Source organism: Hyla sarda, chromosome 2 (genome assembly GCF_029499605.1).
Source record: "Hyla sarda isolate aHylSar1 chromosome 2, aHylSar1.hap1, whole genome shotgun sequence".
Lineage (NCBI taxonomy): Eukaryota > Metazoa > Chordata > Amphibia > Anura > Hylidae > Hyla > Hyla sarda.
This window is the reverse complement of record NC_079190.1, coordinates 289428003-289442053: the sequence shown is the minus strand read 5'-3', so window position 1 is coordinate 289442053 and position 14051 is coordinate 289428003. Positions and strand designations below refer to the sequence as shown.

Genomic DNA, 14051 nt, shown 5'->3' with positions numbered 1-14051 from the left:
AGACCAAACTCCAGCAGGAAATACCCAGTTCACAAAAGGATAGCCTGGCAGGTATGTACTAAAATCACCTTATGGTGGATAACCCCTTTAATGCTGGGCATTGTCCCGGTCGGCACTGTCCGGTATTAACCATGAGTCCTGGCTGCCCATAGCAACTGTGACCCACCAGGTGTGAAGCGTGCTCAGCTCGTAAGCATGCTTCAAACTGCAGTACCAGGACACAAGGGAGTACCTGTATGCCCTTCATCCTTAAGAGGTTAAAGTATACCTGCCATATTACAGAATACAATAATGCTTGTGTTACTCACTCGGTCATGAAGATCCTTATGTGTCTTTTTTATGTGTATAGCATCTGCATTTGGCTCACAAATCCCTCTGTTCTGCTGATCACTCATTATGACATTCACTGCACAGGAAGATGTGTGTCCGAGGCAAGCATTGAGCCCTCCCTCACTCACCATGGATTCACTTCTGTTCCGAGTCTGCTATGCTGGGTCTCGTCATCCAATCACTGCAGGCTTCTCTGTAAACCCCCCTCTGCTTTGCTTTCAAACGGGAGTCTGATAGACAGGACAGGGGTGAGCAGAGAGGATTGCTAGTCCCGCCTTCACTACTTGGATGTTCTCAGTCGGAAACCATTGGGGGACACAAACCATAGGTATATGCTCTTGCCACTAGGAGGTGCTGACACTAGGCATACAAAAAAGTCGTCCCCTCCTGGCAGGATATACCCCGCCTACTGACCCTGAGCTTATCAGTTTTAGCTTAGTGTCATAGGAGTCAAGACACAGGTCTGGAGAGCTCCAGACTGGTGTCTTGACTCCTATGACACTAAGCTAAAACTGATTAGCTCAGGGTCAGTAGGCGGGGTATATCCTGCCAGGAGGGGCTGACTTTTTTGTATGCCTAGTTTCAGTGCCTCCTAGTGGCAAGAGCATATACCCATGGTTTGTGTCCCCCAATGGTCTTTTTGGTTATAAAGATAGGGCCTGTCTTAGGTTATTTTATCCCTTTTATTTTTTGTTTTCAGGTGGGGGTTCAGAAGCAGGACGCTACCTGTTCCCCCATATGCAGCTAAGGGGCATAGGGCATAGAAGACAAAATGCACTGTTAACCCCTTCCCGCCAACAGCCAGCGCCTTGGGGTCACACCTTGGGTCCTGGTCCCCCTATTTTCCCTGCTCGTTCTGTCTATTGCAGCATGACGTGATGCAGGTATCTAAAAGGCTGTCTGAAGAAGTCATTAGGTGAGTATGGCGGGTATAGGGTAAGTATATTTCCCCCCTTCCCACTCTCTCCACCACTATCCCTATGGAGCCCCTTATCTCTGGGGTCTCCTTGGGGGATGGGGACTTCACTCCTGTTTTATTCATTCTATCTGGAGTACTTTATTTCTTCTTCAGTGCCAGGGCTCTGGGGATTGCGGGGCAGTTCTCCCCCTCTCCTCCTCCCTCCCCGGCACTGCTTACCTACTGTAACAAGGCCGGCATTGCTTCTGCCGGAACTGCTTTATTACACTACAACTGGGTATGAGTTGCCAGCCACAGCTCCGGCAGCTGTGCTGCGATCGCACAGCTGGCGTGTTTTACTTTCACATCAGGATGTGGGCCGCAGCTGACTCATGCAGCCGACATCCCGGCCGGGTCTTCCTCTGTCTTTGACGCTGCCCGCTGCCGGACTCGCGCGGCTGATCACATTTTTATTAGGGCTGCGGCAGCTGGGGCCGGAGCTTCTCCCCACATGCGGCGTAGCTCCGCCCATTTCTGAGAGTACTCTATAGTCTCCTGGCGCGCGCTTGGGGGGGGGGGGTCAATTTTCTCCAATGCTGTTCTGGGAGGCGGCCTGCTGTATGGGCTGTTAGCTCCTCCCCTCTTCTCTGCTCCGTGTATCATGCAGCTGCTTCTGATCTCCTCAGCTCCTTGCTGCTTCATCAGCGGGACACAGACCTGGTGAGATTGCTCCAATTTTTTCTTTATTGACTATTTGGCTTCCAGCTATATCCGACCACAGACCCGTTTTCGGCCACCTCCTTCTGTTTTGCCCAAAGTGGTTTCCTCTTTTCATGTGAACAAAGAGATTGTTCTTCCTTCCTTTTGTCCATCTCCTTCCAGTGCTAAGGAGTGTTCCCTACACAGCCTGGACGTGGTTCAGGCTGTCCGGATCTATCTTTCGGTCACCTTCTTTTCGTCAGGGTGACTTCTTTGTAATTCCTAAAAGGTAGTCGCAAGGGTCTTCAGGCTTCCAAGGCGACCGTTTTACCGTGGATCCACTCTGCCATTTCGAAATCGTACTGCCGCTAGAGGATAGGTCCCACCTTTTTGAGTTATGCCGCATTCCACGCGTTCTGTTGGGGCTTCTTGGGCTCTACACAATAGGGCTTTGGCCCTGCAAGTCTCTAAGGCAGCCACCTGGTCGTCCTTGGACACTTTCACCAAATTCTATCAAGTGCACACTTTCACGTCTGCTGATGCCAGTTTGGGCCGCAATATGAAAAGTTTTTAATTCTGACACTGGTCCAGATTTATAAATTTGCCTGAAACAAAAGCGAACTGGTTTTGCCCATAACAACCAATCACAGCTGAGCTTTCATATCTCCACAAGCTCTTGTAAAATGAAAGCTGAGATGTGATTGGTTGCTATAGGAAAAAACATTTTCAATTCAGGCAGATTGATAAATCCTGGCCAGTGAGTTCTGATTACATGTAAAATCTCTGTATGTAAAGCCAGCATTACAGGCTAGAGCCAACTCACAGTAAATATAATTTCCCAGAATCCCACTCAAAGGCATGAAGCAAATGCTGTCTTATCTTATGTAATTATGCCACATGCTTAAACAGGTTTCAGTTTTATTTGTGAAGTAATCTTTATTTCTCAAAAATTGAATGTCAGGTTCTCATAGTTGTAATACTATATAGTTGTCCTGTTCTGCCCATTAAAACAGTCAACAACGCTGAGCATTATGGGTTTGGGGTCTGAATATGACAGCTGTCATAAAGATGCATTCTGAAGTGCCAGGTGACTGCTGGAACTGTCAGCCAAGAGCATGTTGAGCATTAAAACAGTTTTTCCTTAAACAAGAGCAAGACTGTTCACTTAGGGAAGAGGGAAACTGCTGTACCCCCACCCTTCTAGTGTTGTCAGTAGTTTTGTGGGGTCACAACTGCAGGTATACTGCTTTTCATAATCTTTCTACTGTTAATATGTCTGACTGTTCCTGCATCCAAACATAACATGAAATATGAGGTATAACTTTTATTCTCTAGGTATTTCTGGTTCGGAAAATCACCCCCCCTGACAACAATCAGCTGTATGCAATGAAAGTGCTCAAGAAGGCTACACTGAAAGGTAGGTTCCTTTTATCCAGTGTAACCATTAAAGCTATGGTATGGTATGTTAAATGAGCCAAAAGCCTCTACTTAAAAGACCATAATCCATACTTTTTAAAACTCAATTTGCAGTGGTGTCTCTCTCCATAGACCTCTATGGGCAGCATGTAATATAATCCCTTAATAAGCTGCAAGTAGATAAAGAGGTATTTTTCTCGAATAAGATTTATTACAGAGTGTATGCACTGTTGATATCCAAGTTTATAAAGTTTTTTGAAAGTGCAGACCCTATTGACGTTGGATTAGTTATGGCCCATGAAGTTGTCCTCCACCCCTAACAAGAATATGCTGTAGTAACTTCATGTGCTCTATGAATAGCACATACCAGTTTGAATGGAAATAGCCAGTTTAGGTTTGATTATGTGCACTATACTACCAGCAAGTCTTGTGCTGTTTAGGCTCTGTTCACACAGCTGTAAGAGGTCGTATTAGCAGTCCTTGAATAATCCTTTTGTTTTGTGATGTGATGTTAAGTGATAAATGAATCAGCAAAACGTTTACTTTACAAGTGTTTTTAAAAAAAGACAAATTTTCCATCTTAAACATGATGGCCTTTCCCCGGGGGTTCCTGCCTCTGGGAACCCCCCGTGATCTCCCCTGCTGCACCTTGGTCATCCGTGCATGGAGCGAACTCTGCTACGTGCCAGATGACTGGCAACTACAGCTGCTACGCCCGTCAATTCATGTCTATGGGAGGAGGCGTGATGGCTACGTACTAGCCATCACGCCTCCTCCCATAGACATGAATGGAGGGGGCTTGGCATGACATCACGAACACTAAAGCTCCAAGATTCCGTGTTCCGGACACCACTGGTGCCGGGCCGGAGATCGCGGGGGTGTGTAGTAATTTGTTGTTTATGCATGATCACTTTTCTTGTTGTGCATAATGTGGATTTGAATGGTAGTTGAATAAGCACTGTATGGAAATGTGTACCACTCCTTCCTATGCACAACATAAGTGATGGTCTCAAACACATCATGAAGGCAAGAAATTCCACAAATTAACTCTTGAAAGGCATAACTGTTAAAGTGTAAATGATGTTATGACTAATGACTGTCGTGTAGCACCATGTACGATTTTTTTATTTTGAATTCAGTGCCTAAATGCCTCAACAGAGGCACCAATCCTCCCTGTTCTCTGTAGATCATAGCCATGCTAAATCAGTCTCCAGCATGAGACCCAGTGCCATAAAGTCATATTACGGTCTCGCTCTGGGGATGTATTTCACACAGCTATGAGCAGCAGGGAGGACAGCGCCTCCGTTCATGCATTTCGGCATCATATTTAAAATAAAAATAATTTAGAAAAATGTCTATGGTGCTACGTATTCTGGTTTGGATTTTTGTTTACTACTTCCATGTGTGAAGTGTAGGCGGAAAAAACATGAAAAGAAAAGGTGTGTCCAAACTTTTAACTGATATTTAAGGGTGAACATTTTATTTGTTCAATCATTTAAATTTATAAACTGTTATATTAATAAAATGCTGAGTCTGGAATGTGTAGTCAGTCTGATGATACGACATTCTACCAGACAGGGTAATATTAACTCTGTTTTACTAGCTTTTTATTTTAAAACATAAAAATTCAGGAAGGAGGTTAGAAAACAAAACTAATGAGAAAACAAAAACGGGGAGGTTTGGAAAGCGTGCCAGGAAGACATTGGGTCAAATAAAGAAATCTGCATTTTTTTGATTATGCTATGGTGTAATGGCTATGGTGTGAGATCAGTTTACTTATCAGTGGTACATTATGTAACATAATATGGCACACACAAACTTATGTGCAAGATCTCAATAGGGCTGGGCCCTGGAAGCCGAGCTCTGTCTGTCAATCAACCTTCTTGAGTTAACCATTTCAGATAACTAGAGAGCTACACTAAAGGTGGTATCTGTGCAATGGTACTTACCTAACCCTGTCACTAGTTCAGAACAGGTCTTACTGCTGACAGATTCACTTCCATGATTATTTTCTCTGTTATTCTTTTCAGTGAGAGACAGAGTGAGAACTAAAATGGAACGGGATATTCTGGCAGAAGTTAATCATCCATTTGTTGTCAGGCTCCATTATGGTAAGAACACACCATAAAATAATTTCCTGCCTGGTCCCTTTGAGCCATGACTGAAATTAATGTTATTTGGTTACAGCTTTTCAGACTGAGGGGAAACTTTATTTGATCCTGGACTTCTTACGTGGTGGAGACCTCTTCACTCGTCTGTCAAAGGAGGTCGGTGTTTACAGAACTAGCCTCCTCTAAATTTAATGGGGTTTATGCATAGCTATGGCACCTGGATTTAAGCAATGTATGGTTCTGGAAGCCTCGGCTCTGTGTAGTGGCTGTGCCAGATTACTGCAGTGCAGCTCCCATTTACTTTATTGAGAAATGAGCTGCAGTAACGCAGCATGGTAACTACACAGTAAACAGCACCAGCAGTCGCGCAGGACAGCTGATCAGCGGTGATGACGTGTTGATACCGACAATCAGCGATTGATGATTTTTCTTATGGAAAGACTATCAATCATTTTTTGCCTAGAAACCCTGATTATGCTCTTTCCTGCTGTTGGTTTAGTGTCTTTCATGCAGAAAAATTGAATACATAAAAACGACAGGGGTAATATATCAAGGGTTGTGTAGTTGAATGATTTTTCTACACCTTTATTTTGTGGGGGGGCAACATGTATGTGCACCAAATTTATTAAATGGTTGCAGAGCATGGGATAAATATGGTGCTATTTTTTTTTTTATTACACGTCAGTACACCACTTTGTCTCCTCCTTTTTAACCGTTACCCGCAAAAATTTTAGATTTTTTTAATTTTTAATTTTTTTTTTAAATGCTGTCCATAGCCAGTTTTGTAAGCCAGGTCTGGGCTGGAGTATGTTTGAGGTGTAATTGAGGGCATTGAGCTAAACTTCATAAATCGTTTACCACTGTTAGGGTACCTGTCGCCAAATAAACTACTCTAAATTAACTCAGGCTATGTTCCTAACTACTCCCAACACCCCTCCTGCCCTTAAAAATGTTTTCTGAGCTTTAAAAAGCTCTGTATAATACCTTCATTATTGCTTACATAGTGTGAGGATGTGGGCGTTTCCCAGCAGGCGCAATGTCACTGAAGCAAGTTGGGGGACCACTTCCGCTCTCTCATCTCTGCTGCTCTTCCTGTCAGTAAACTAAACTAATGATTTTGTGATGAATAGAAGAACTCTCTGTGCAGCTATTAGTCAGGCAGGCTCAGCGCATCTTTCCTCTTCATGCTCCAGTGCTGCAGTGAGCTTCGGGCGGCTCTTCTTCACAGCGGGCAGAGCATGGTGACTTGGCCATGCAAGGAGCTTGCCTTGCGGAGGGCACATCGCTCGCTTCTGCCTGTCTGATTGGCAGACAGTGAGCGAGAGCTGTTCCTTACCCACTTCCTGTGCTTGGTCTCCTGCCAAGCTGGGAGGAGAACAAACTCACTGTATATATTGCGGCACGGATCAGAACAGTGCCATCTAGTGGCAGTTTTTTCCATTACAGTTTAAACAGGTTTCTGTGGTTAATTTAAAAATAAAGGGAATGGGAAAGTGTCTGGAAATTACATAAAGTTTTAGTTGGTGACAGGTACTCTTTAAGTGAAAAACCAAAAGTACCAAAGTCTTTTGTCAACATGACTACAGTGGTGGAGCCGCAAAAAGTTGCACAATCTCCTTTAACCCCTTAACTACAAGGAACGTAAATGTACGTCATGGTGCAGGTCCCGGCTGCTACCATGATCGCGTGGATGTCCGCCATGAACCCCTCCGATGCCGTGATCAATACAGATCACAGCATGTGCGGCAGTGAGGTTCTTTAAATGGATGATCGGATTGCCTGCAGCACTGCCGCGGGGATCCGATCATCCAGCATGGGGGCCGGAGGTCCCCTCACCTGCCTCCGTCCATCTCCAGGGGGTCTTCTGCTCTGGTTTGAGATCGAGCAGACCAGAGCAGAAGATCACCGATCACACTGATCAGTGCTATGCCCTATGCATAGCACTGAACAGTATTAGCAATCAAATGATTGCTATAAATAGTCCCCTATGGGGACTGATAAAGTGAAGAAAAAAAAAATCCTCTCCCCCAATTAAAATGTAAATCATCAATTTTCCCATTTTACCCCCCAAAAAAGCGTAAAAAACTATAATTAATAAGCATATTTGGCATTGCCGCGTGCGTAAAACTCTTAACTATCAAAATATATTGTAATTTATCCCGTACGGTGAACGGCGTAAATGGGGGGGGGGGGGGTGGAGTCCAAAATTGCTGCTTTGTCGTCACATTTTATTCCAAAAAACATAAATATAAGCAAAAGCGGTTCCAATAAAAACTACAGCTCATGGTGCAAAAAATTAGCCCTCATACTGCCCCATATACGGAAAAATTTGAAAGTTATAGGTGGTCAAAATAGGGCAATTTCAAACATACTAATTTTGCTAAAATAGTTGGAGATTTTTTTAAAGCGGTACAATTATAAAAAAGGCATATAACATGGGTATCATTTTAATCGTATTGCCCCTCTGAATAAAGAAAACATGTAACGTTTACCGTAAATTTTACAGTGTGAAAAAAAAACTTCCAAAATTTGCTAAATTGCTGTTTTCTTTTCTATTTTCCCACATAAATAATAATTTTTTGGTCATTACAAAGTAGAATTAGTGATGCAAAAAAACAAGCCCTGGGTCTGTGGATGGAAATATAAAAGAGTTAGGAGTTTTTGAAGGCGAGGAGGAAAAAATGAAAATGCAAAAATAAAATTGGCCTGGTCCTTAAGGCCATAATGGGCCTGGTCCTTAAGGGGTTAAGCCTGTTAATAAATTCCCCCTATGTTTATCTGTCTTAGAAATTTGTTTTTCTCTTTTAGGTCATGTTTACTGAGGAGGATGTAAAGTTTTACCTGGCTGAGTTAGCTTTGGGTTTGGATCATTTACACAGTCTTGGAATCATTTACCGTGATCTAAAACCTGAGAAGTATGTATCTCAAAACATGCTTATTCACAGTCATGGCTGTGTACAAAAATAGCAGGTGAAGGTGATCTGAAATATTAGTCACCCAGACAGATAGGTAGTAATCATTCTTTCTTGCATAGTCTGGATTTTTTGTGGTTTGGCTTGTAGCTGTGTCTTGAGTATTTTTTAGGAGAGGTTGACACTCGAAGACTCGTCGTGTAACTTTGAAGCAATCTGCATGGATGGTGTCATATATGATTGTATTAAATAGATTTTTCAGTTGCAAATATTTCTGCAAAAAATCGTGAATATAGACTAAGCATTATTTCTACATGTATTGAGTCATCTTATAAAAATTCAGAAGAAAAAAAAAACATTTTATATGATTTAATCTGTCCTGACAGCCACTGCACAATCTTATGCTTATGGAATCTTATGATTGTTCTGCCTTTTAATGTCCTTTTTAGTGCCATGAGTATACTTACCCATATATAGTGACTGTCATGTTAATGACTATATTGACATTTTACAGCATCTTACTTGATGAAGAAGGTCACATAAAGCTAACTGGTAAGATATCTTCTTCCTACACTCCACAGCTTCATTTGTATCCCTAGAACATTTGTTAGCACTATCTAATCTTATACTGTATAAGAGTGATTCCCATCCCCACATTTGTGTTACTTTATACTTGTCTCCTAAAGATGTACATTTGCTTATTTCCTCAGATTTTGGACTTAGTAAAGAGGCTATAGATCATGAGAAGAAGGCATATTCATTCTGTGGGACAGTGGAGTATATGGCTCCTGAGGTGGTGAATCGTCAAGGCCATTCACACAGTGCAGATTGGTGGTCCTATGGAGTTCTCATGGTAAACTGCTTTCATGGACTGTGTAAAATGATCTGCAAACTACAGAGTATCTTTAGATGTGTGCAAATGTAGGTGTAAAGTTCTTAAATTTAAACTAATCTATAAGCATGCTACTATAGAGATGACACCTCTTTAATCTCTTCAAGATCAGGCTCAGTTAACTGAGGTCATAGAGGGTACAGGAGTCTGTATTAACAGAATTTTGAAAAAATTATAAAAACAACATCTGGTTAAAAAAACAACTTTAACTTCTTTAAATATACTAAATTTATATTTTAGGACATTTAAATAAAACATATAGAGAATGAATAAAAAGAGTGACAGTACACCCCTGAGACTATATAGTTACATATTTTCTAAAGTTGAAAAAGGAAGACAAGAATCAATCTAGTACAACCTACAATCCTACTGTGTTGATCCAGAGGAAGGCAAAAGCCCCCCATGAGGCTAATGCCAATTGCCCCATAACATTGGAAAAATTCCTACCCGATTCCAATATTTAAATCAGAATAAATAAAGAATCCCCATCTGTGTTGAAGGTTAAACTGAGTATTTTGTGATGTGAATACACAAGGATAATGAAAACAGCAAATGTCAGCAATGCACAAAATAAAATTTAAAAAAAGTACACCAACCCAACCCGGCACATCAGGCTACAAATGATTTTAAAAAGTGCATTACAGGACTTGGCTTCACATCAACACAGTACAGATAACAAAGCAAAAGAAACCAGCTAAAATAGTGGGAACTGCCGCTAACAACCGTTATCAACACACACACAAGACAAACTGAACAGAAGACAAACTCAACAGAAGACAAACATAAAGTTCAATGAAAAAATTAATAGAAAAGTGCAACTCAAGTGGATAAGATGTCAAAGATAGGAGAAGCAGGCCGCCTACCCGTATGGTTCAATGGGAAAGCATTGGGGTGTCCAGCTTCACAGCAAATATTGTTAAAATTCAAGCTATGGAGAACTCCATAGTACAAATCTTATTGAGAGCTTTCACCCGTCCTCCACCGAATCTGTGTTCACATGCCAGTCTGCCTGGATGGGAGGTTCCTGGTTAATACCACATGTAGCTTTGATATATATTCGATAGGTAAGCACTGTTCTTTTCATAATTTGCCATGATTAAGAGCTTGATACAAGCTCGAAACGCGTCTGAATGGTTTTTACCTATGGATTTTCCGTGTTTTTAATGGAATTATTAAATCTTGAATTTTAACAGTATTTGCTGTGAAGCTGGACACCCCAATGTTTTCCCATATAAAGTTCCATGCTCAATGAATGAGGAGACTGAAGTAAGGACAGCAGGAGTTGTCTAAAAACGGAGACAACTGGGTGTGTACAGAGAATAGGACAGAGGAGGCATAGCAGAGGATGTGGTGAGCGAGAGGCCTGGACCATACGCAGCCACCATGTCAAAAAGGTCTAGGGGGCTACAGGACATAAAGAATCACAGAGAGACAAAAATCAATTTAGCAGAGTAATTAGCACTAGACAACCCACACCAGGTTCCCCAGACTTTGTGGAATTTAGCCAGACCTTTCCTGTGCTTCTATAACCAGACGCCCCTTGTCATGGTTACCGGCCTAGGTAAAGAAAAAATCTCTGTTCTTCCCATTCATATATTTGTACATTATCAGATTGCCCCTAAGACATCTTTTCTCCAAACTAACCCCAAGCTTACTAACCTGTCTTGGTGTTGTAATGCTCCCAAACCATCAATTATCTTTGTCATCCTCCTCTGCATTCTCTCCAGTTCAGCCATGTGCTTCTTATATACAATTGCCCAAAATTGGACACAATACTTAATATGTGGTCTGACTAATGATTTATACAAAGGCAAAATATGTCGTTATCACATGCCTCTATGCCTCTCTTGATACATCCCATGACTTGCAGCCAATGCCTGGCACTGGTCAATAAAGTTGAGTTTACTATCCGCGAGTACCCCCAAGTCGTTTTGGGTAATAGTTTTACCTAATTGCAAGAAAAGAACTTATGTCCAGCGATGCTCCCGTATAAAATCGAGTTTCTTTATTAATTCACATACACCAACAGTACAAATGACAAGGTAGAAATAGGTGACTCGTTTCAGCCCACCAAGGGGCCTTAGTCATACCAATTTTTTTACCTAATGTTTTATTATTTAGCACATAATTGTAAATTTAGTTTTTTAAGGCCCAAGTGCATAACCTTACATTTATCCACGTAAAATTTCATTTGCTATAGTTTTTCTGTGCTCAATCCTTCAGCTTCCCCAGATACCTCTGTAATATTGTTATCCTCCTCTGTGGTGATCACCTTACCCAGTTTACTGTCATCTGAAAGTACTGAAATTCTACTCTGTAATCCCTGCATTGATACCCACTCTCTTCATCCTATCACTGAGCCAGTTGCTAACCTATTTACATATATTCTCCCCAAGTCCCAACAGCCTCCTTTTATTTACTAGCCTTTTGTGTGGCACGGTATCAAATGCCTTCGAAAAGTCCAGATATATGACATTCACAGTTTCACCCTGGTCTAATCTATATAACTAACCTCCTCATAGAGGCTGATCAGAATAGTCTGACAGGACCGATCCCACATAAACCCATGTTGATGCTGTGTTAGAAGGATATTTGCACTAAGATACTCTAGAATAGCATCTCTCAGAAAACCTTCAAAAATAACATCCACGACAGATGTTAAACTTACAGGCATATAGTTTCCAGGATCCATTTCTGACTCCTTTTTGAATATTGGTACTACATTTGCTAAGCACCAGTCTTGTGGAACAATCCCTGTAATTTTAGAATCTGTAAAATGCTAAACTCTGGGATGGATACCATCTAGGCCTGGTGAATTGTGTATTTTAATGTGTGGTTTTACACAGTTATAGTATATTGAGACATGCATAGTACAGTTAATACCAAGACTAAGTTCAGGCATTAAAATGCTGTTGCACACAATGAAAAATATGGAAAGACCAGAGCAAGCATATCATGCAGAAAATGTTCAACAGGTAGTAACGTCGATTACGTACAGATAGTAAATGCGGCCCTTGACTAAGCCTGAATACAGCAAAATGGGCATTGTGGTGTGTGTACATGTTGATGGGTTATTATATTTACTATCTGTTGCATTTTGCATTGTGGTAGTATGTCTCCTTATGTACTATAACTGTGATACTATACTATGTGTACTATAACTGTGATACGTCCACACACAGGCTCATGGCTGTAGTGTCAGTTTTGCTTTATCCATGCTCTGCATTCGCAAACATTGCATCCGCTGCAAATTTGAAGTTGCGGATCCTCACTGTAAAATCTTCAGTTGGGAAATCCGCAACTGCGAATTTTACAAGGCAATTATGTATTTTTGGTTGGCATATTGATAAATTTGTTGCCTTCTATATGTTTGTTTTATTCATATGTACTAATAAAGATTCATTTTGTATATTTTTTTATATTCGATTATTTGTGCTATTTTCTTTTGGTGTACAGTCATGGCTGTAAATGTTGCCACCCCTGAAATTTTTCTAGAAAATGAAGTTTTTCTCACAGAAAAAGATTGCAGTAACACATTTTGCTATACACATATCTATTCCTTTTGTGTGTATTGGAACTTAACCAAAAAAGGGAGGAAAATAAGCAAATTGTACATAATGTCAAACCAAACTCCCAAAAATGGGCTGGACAAAATTATTGGCACCCTTTCAAAATTGTGGAAAAATTAGATTGTTTCAAACATGTGATGCTCCTTTAAACTCACCTGGGACAAGTAACAGGTGTGGGCAATATAAAAATCACACTTGAAAGCAGATAGAAAGGAAAGAAGTCCACTTATTCTTGGCATTGTGTGTGTGTGCCACACTAAGCATGGACAGCAGAAAGAGGAGAAGAGAACTGTCTGAGGACTCGAGAACCAAAATTGTGGAAAAATATCAACAATCTCAAGGTTACAAGTCCATCTCCAGAGATCTAGATTTGCCTTTGTCCACAGTGCGCAATATTATCAAGAAGTTTGCAACCCATGGCACTGTAGCTAATCTTCCTGGGCGTGGACGGAAGAGAAAAATTTATGAAAGGTGTCAACGCAGGATAGTCCGGATGGTGGATAAGCAGCCTCAAACAAGTTCCAAAGAGAGTTTGCGCTTACACTGATGTTCCCTGAGCCTGCAGGACAGCTTGAATATCAGTCGACATTTAAATTAAATGAAACGCTATGGCAGGAGACCCAGGAGGACTCCACTGCAGACACAGACATAAAAAAGCAAGACTATATTTTGCCAAAATCCTTCTGGGAAAACATCTTGTGGACAGATGAGACCAAGATAGAGCTTTTTGGTAAAGCACATAATTCTACTGTTAACTGAAAACGGAAGGAGGCCTACAAAGAAAATACCTACAGTGAAATATGGTGGAGGTTCAATTATGTTTTGGGGTTGTTTTGCTGCCTCTGGCACTGGGTGCCTTGAATGTGTGCAAGGCATTATGAAATCTGAGGGTTACCAACGGATTTTGGGTCACACTGTACAGCCCAGGGTCAGAAAGCTGGCTTTGCGTCTGAGATCTTGGGTCTTCCAGCAGGACAATGACCCCAAACATACATCAAAAAGCACCCAGTAATGGATGGCAACAAAGCACTGGAGAGTTATGAAGTGGCCAGCAATGAGTCCAGATCTAAATCCCATTGAACACCTGTGGAAAGATCTTAAAATTGCTTTTGGGAAAGGCTAAGTTTCCACTTGGGTTTTTTTTCTGGCAGATTTTGGAAAACTGCCGCTGCAGTTTTTGAGCCAAAGCCAGAAGTGTATTCAATAGGAATAGGACAAATAAAG

At 41.4% G+C, this 14051-nt stretch overlaps 1 protein-coding gene across 6 annotated transcripts in view; it reads left to right on the top strand.

The window, feature by feature from the left end:
- The window catches only part of RPS6KA1 (ribosomal protein S6 kinase A1), a 160001-nt gene that overhangs the window by 115080 nt on the left and 30870 nt on the right, over positions 1-14051 (top strand). For 5 of the 6 annotated variants that reach the window (XM_056557420.1, XM_056557419.1, XM_056557418.1 and 2 more), the window contains 6 exons: positions 3263-3344; positions 5374-5454; positions 5531-5610; positions 8263-8369; positions 8881-8918; positions 9077-9219. In XM_056557420.1, the coding sequence (XP_056413395.1) occupies positions 3263-3344; positions 5374-5454; positions 5531-5610; positions 8263-8369; positions 8881-8918; positions 9077-9219 (531 nt within the window). Of the gene's footprint in view, positions 1-1900; positions 1949-3262; positions 3345-5373; positions 5455-5530; positions 5611-8262; positions 8370-8880; positions 8919-9076; positions 9220-14051 lie in introns of those variants that run through there. The other variant, XM_056557422.1, reaches the window with a different exon arrangement.